This window comes from Neovison vison, chromosome 12 (genome assembly GCF_020171115.1).
Source record: "Neovison vison isolate M4711 chromosome 12, ASM_NN_V1, whole genome shotgun sequence".
NCBI classification, from domain to species: Eukaryota; Metazoa; Chordata; class Mammalia; order Carnivora; family Mustelidae; genus Neogale; species Neogale vison.
Window position 1 is genome coordinate 134190025 of NC_058102.1, and position 6007 is coordinate 134196031.

At 39.5% G+C, this 6007-nt stretch overlaps 1 protein-coding gene across 1 annotated transcript in view; it reads left to right on the top strand.

Moving 5' to 3' along the window:
- LOC122891043 (ankyrin repeat domain-containing protein 26-like) overlaps nucleotides 1–3565 on the top strand; it is a 117337-nt gene extending 113772 nt beyond the window's left edge. Inside the window, exons 20-21 of the mRNA XM_044226424.1 lie at nucleotides 2005–2050; nucleotides 3345–3565. Coding sequence (XP_044082359.1) covers nucleotides 2005–2050; nucleotides 3345–3484 — 186 coding nt within the window. The 3' untranslated portion in view covers nucleotides 3485–3565. The remainder of the gene's footprint in view (nucleotides 1–2004; nucleotides 2051–3344) is intronic.
- The last annotated feature ends 2442 nt before the right edge of the window (nucleotides 3566–6007 follow it).

Sequence of the window (6007 nt, forward strand, 5' to 3'; positions counted from 1 at the left end):
CTGCCATTTAGTTATATCCATACTGATTAGGTAACTGACAGTCGTACCTCCTGTTCTCTTATTTCAGGTGAGTTTTTCCATCTAGTCATTCTGTCTAGAGAAGAATAGAAAATGAGAGAACAAAATACTAAAATAACAACAACAACCCCAGAGAAATATAATCTCTATAAACCAAATCTCTATAATCTTTATAAACCAAAATAAATAAATAAATTAATTAATTAAATAAAAATTTACAAAGCAAAAATATAATCAGACAGGTGATGAGAACAGAGCAATACACTAGATTCTGGGTATATTTTGGTCTGTTTCTTAGAGGAAACTACATCCCAGAATTGTAAAGAAAGAAAAATATATATATATATATGCAAAAATAAATTTAAGCACTATGAAAGGATAGGATGTAACTATAAAAATTAAAATTAAAAATGTTTAAAAAACCTGAGTTGATAAAATGAGAAATTGATTGTAATGGAAAAAGAAAAAGAAAATTAAACTTGAAAGTTTAAGGAGCCACGGATTCTATATAGTATTTTCCCCCAGCACTAGAGTTTTGCAGTTGTCTGTGATTCCTTAAACTTGATCCTAGCAGGAAGTTCTTGCTGATTTTCTGGGGGAGGGGCCTGTTGCGCTAATTCTCAGAGGTCTTTGCCCTGATGGTATTGCACTGCCCTTGCCAGGGTTCCAGGCTAATTTAGGGCCTCCAGATTCCTCTTTGTGGCTTTCATTCCCTGCTGGTTTTCTGCACTGCTTGAGAGGATTAGAATAAAAATGTGAGCCTCCCAGTGTCCAGCCCTTGAGCTGAAAGCAGGCACCCTCCACTCTTCAGTGTGCCCTCACAGAAGAACTGTCAAACACTCTCGTCTCCCTGGTTTCTGTATGCACTCTGTGTACACCCAGCCTTTGAGCATTTTTATCTCAGCCATGCAACCCCCTTTGGAGTATCTAAACTTTGCAGTCTTCTGTGGCTGCATTCATGCCAGTCCTCTAGGGGGAGGGAGGAGGTCTTGTCCTGGTTCTTCTGCATGTTTGGCCCTGCTCTGAGAGTGGTTACCCAATGGTCTGGGGTTTGTGGTTAATGGCAACACTGAGCTGAAAGCCCCCTCCTCCGCTCTTTGATTGCAGCTGGTTTCCCTGCTGAAACTCCTGGGAACTCTCCCATACTCAGGCACCCCATTCTGTGTGACCCCGGGGATCCCGAGATCAGGCAGTTCTACCTAGGATTCTACCCCACTTCTCCACCTGAGTGCTTTTCAAGCAGGGATGTCCCTCATCAGATTATACGTATAAAAGTTCCTGTTTGTGCTCTTGTCTCAAGTTATGGTCTGGGATCAAGCCCCACCACTGGGCTCCCTGCTCGGTGGAGAGTCAGCTTCTCCCTTTGTGCGTGTGGTCTCTCTCTCTCTCTCAAATAAATAAAATCTCTTAACAAAAAAACAAAAACAAAAAAGTTCCTGTTTGCACACCACTACTATATCACTTTCTGATAAGCAGTCTATGCATCCCCCCAACAATTTATCTTCCCATGTATCACCTTGGATTCATTTCTCCACTCCACACCTCCTACCTTGCAGAATGTGGTCACTTTTCTATTTGTAGAATTATCACAGTTCTTTTCTTAGATCTCAGATTGAGTTCACAGGTGTTCAGAATGATTTGAAAGCTATCTAGCTGAATTCCAGGGACTGGACAAAACTATGGCCCCCTATGCCTCTGCCATATTCCTCTTCTCCCAGAAATTACGTATATTTAATAGACCAATATTAATTGTACTTTTTCTCAGATTTATCTAAATAGTGTTATATCTCTTTCTTCTGTTACCTAAGATTAAAATAAGTAGGGATTTATTTTATTTATGTGATTATCTTTCTATTTAAGCAATCCCTAACTTAGTTTTAATCTCTAATAGTGTTATTTTAAGTTCACATTTCATAAGCTATATATAATTCCTACAATTATGTGTCTTGTTTAACTTGAACATTATAAATATTTGACTTATTTCAGAGGCAGCAAGAGTTGGAAAAAAATATAACTAGAGAACTAGAAGAAGGTATGTTGCCAAATTTCTGAATTAAGATGGTCATTGATATCTGAAATAAACTATGAATGGTAAATCCATTGCTTTCTATTGTTTGGATAATAGGTACTATGTTAATTTTTTTAATATATATATCTAATAAAAATGTAAAACATAAACATAATGAGGAACATACTTATTCCTCATTTAGTCATCATTTTTCAGACTTAAAAAAAAATCTCCAAATGTCTATTTATATGTTATTTCAAGCTGTAATCTTCCTTCACTTCTGCCATCCCTCTGGAACTGTCAACCTGAATATGAGGACTTTCTTTTTTTTTTTAAGATTTTGTTTATTTGACAGAGAGATCACAAGTAGGCAGATAGGCAGGCACAGAGAGAGGGAGAAGCAGGCTCCCCACTAAGCAGAGAGCCCAACGTGGGGCTCTATCCCAGGACCCTGGGATCATGACCCGAGCCCAAGGAAGAGGCTTTAACCCACTGAGCCACCCACGTGCCCCTATGAGGACTTTCTTAAATCCTTATTTCTGCTAATGATATAAAACCAAAATTTTTAAAAAAAGAAAAAAAGCAGTCTTGTCTTAGGTGATACTTACTTAAGCAATTATAGTTCAAATAGCCGTCACTTGACAGGTGACATTTAAACCTCCAGTCGTTGATTTTGTCATTGATTTACCTTTTGCCATTGGATAAAATTCCAAGCTCCATACATGGAATAAAAACACCCACATCAGTTTGGTTCTTGTCAGATTTTTCAGCCTTCTCTATCGCTAACATTTACCCTACTCTGCTGCTTTGCTCTTGCACCTCTTCAGCATTGACTACTTGCAATTCCACAAGTGTTCTTCCTCACTCTCTGTGTATGTTCTTTGTATATGCGTCTTCCCTCCACCTGGCATGCTTCTTCCCTGTCCTTCAGGTATCAGCTTACATATCCCCTCCACCAAAAAGCAGACAATATTCATAGAAAACTAGGGTTTTCCTTCTGTACGTTCTTATGTTCAACTCTGAAAATTGCCTGTTTGATTTTTTTCAGTCTGTTGTACATGATTGTTCACGGGTGGGCTCTGTTATCATCTTGTAATGAGAAAAACAGAAGCTCTGATATTTATCCACAATAGCAATTACCTCAGTGGGCAACTGTGAGCAAAATAGATTTAAAAGTAATCTTGTATTTTATATTGTAGTTGTATTAGATGTTTTTCATTCTTCATAACACTCATAAAGCTTCAACTTTGTTTTTTTAATAACTTTTAGTTAAGAATGAAGTATTTTAGATAAAGACTGTAATTCCTTTTCTTTTCAGGTGCTGCTGAATTTGAATCAGGCTCATCTGGTGGGACCACCTCTTTAGAATCTACTTTTGAAAGTCATATAAATTGTGATGACGTACTGAAATCACACAGAGAATACTCAGAGTTTCTGAAGAAAAAGTATAGCATCTGAAACATAAATAGTAGAAATTTATTTACTGGATGTTTATACAACATTTTAATAGTTTCCTATTAAATGGATGATATGCAAAAATCTTTCTTAAAGGAAAATATTTTTGGATCATGTGTGTAATGAAAGTTTATATAATATTTTAGCTATGTTTCTTGGTAGCTAATTAACTTTTAAGCAGATTTTTTTTTAATGTGGAAATCAGCATTATTGGGTTTTACATGCTTCAGGCTGCCCAAATACCAGCTTTCTAAACAGCACCCAACCAACCAAGTTTTCATGAATACTTCAGTCATGTTAATTGAGAACTTTTTGGTATTTTCCAATTTTTATTACTACATATGAACCTAGAGATTTAGACAGACATTAATTTTAAGACAAAGAGTCTTAAAATTAGAAGAAAAAAAAAACTTTTACCCCAGAACCATTTGCAAGACAATTGTTAAATTATGCCTGATTCCCATAGCATTTATATCCTACAAGTCAGTACATTCCACATAACTACTGTACAACCTTGATAATCAGACAACTCTAATACAGTTGACCCTTGAATAATTGCAGGGATTAAGGGCACTGACCATTTGCAGTCAGAAATATGTGAATAACTTTTGACTCCCCAGGCACTTGAGTACTAATCTGCTATTGACCAGAAAACTAACTTTTACAAAAACAGTTAATTAGCCTGAGTTTTGTTTGTTATATGTATTCCATATTATATTTTTATAATAAGCTAGAAAAGAAAGTGTTATTAAAATCATAAGGAAGGGGGGACAAGATGGCGGGGAAGTAGGAAGAGGCGTCTTTTCAGCCTATACCCCAAAGTGAGCTGATTACCTACCAAAGAACTCTGATCACCCATGAAATCAGCCTGAGATTACACGTCTGGATCTCTACAGGGGCAGAAGATGCCAGTGGGCAGGTAAAGCTGAGTGGGAACGGTAGACTGATATCAGAAGATAAACAAAAGTGGGAGGGAGCCACCAGAGGTGACTGGTTGGAAAGTAATACCCCAATCAAGCGAGAGTGCCCTGCGTCTGGGGACCAGCATTAACTTAGAGACTGGTTGAAAGCACTTCAAAAGAGCAAAGGATTGCAGGGGGAAATTGTGGGAATCGGGGTGGCTAGGGACAGGGGCTTAAGTCCCCAGTCCCAGGACAGCCTCCCCTGGTGCTGAGGCAGAGAGAGTGCGGCGGAGAAACCAGCTCTTGGTCCCTAAGCCGCCAGCACACCCGAGAATGCGTGGGGTCCATTTCCTGTGAGGGGATGGGAGCCGCGCTGGGCGACAGAACATGGAGCCCTGCTATAGAGTCTGAGATACTCCCCTGAGAGAGATACAAAGGCCCGGCCGGTGCCCTTTGATACGCGCCATTCTTTCAGACCAAACTCTCCCCCCAGAGAGGTTCGCGGAGGGCCTAGCCTGGTGCTTTAGGACCTGCACCCCATTCTCAGAGCCTGAGACCCGCGCGCAACCCACAGTCTCCCCTGAAATTGGTGCGCACAAGCCGGGCGTTCTTAGACCCAGAAAGACCAGGCACTCCCAGCCCTGGCCAGCGGGAAAATCTCAGTGTGCTATTGCTGCTTGGACCCTCTCTGGTGGTCTGGAGCTGCCCAGACAGCTGCCACGGCCTTGGCTTAAGGTACAAGCAAAAGATCCTACATCCCCAGGGACCGCGACTCGGAACCTGCTCTGCCAGCAGCCAAGGGGAAACTTATTTAGGCTCTGCACCCAGACTGAGGCTTCTCTCTGAGAGGGAGATCAGGGTGTGGTTTGCTTTCCTCTAAAACTACAAAAACCATCAAAAGCAGTCAAAGTGAGAGAGAGAGAAAAAAAAGTGAACAAACATAAAAACCGCCAAAGAACAAAAGCCTGAAAAAAAAGTTTCCTCAGAGCCCACCCCCTTGAGGTGGGTGGGAGGACTTAACACAGGGAACATCATTGACTGAAAACCCACGTGGCAGACCCTTCCCCCAGAAAACATACCAAGAAAGAAAAAACAGAGGGGGCAAAAAAAAGGACTACAAGAGAACAACCACTAACTCATAGGAAAACTTTTATTTTTCACTCGTTGCCACTATTCTGGTTCATTTTTTTTAATACATAGGTAATTTTTTAACCTATTTACCATCATAGCGAGCTGTACAGTACATCAAATTTCATAATCGCCTTCTAAGCTGAACTTTTTGATACATACACCTATGTTTTCCTTTTGCATTTCAATTTTTTGAATTCTTTTTTTTAATTTTAGTTTAGCTTAGCCTAGTTTATTCCTTTTTATTTTTATCTTCTAATATTCATACAGAGTTAAACTCCAAAGTAAGTTTGAATCAATACTACCTTTCCCCAATCAATACTACCCCTATAGGTAAACCAATTTTTAATCCCCCTTTATCTTAGGAAAGTTGAATCCTTTAACAAAGATATCAAGATACATCCAGGAAGAATCAAAACAACCTTCCTCATGCACACTGAGAACTTATAACCACTCTCCCATCTTTTTCTTCCACCAGTGTTTCTGTGTTTTTGTG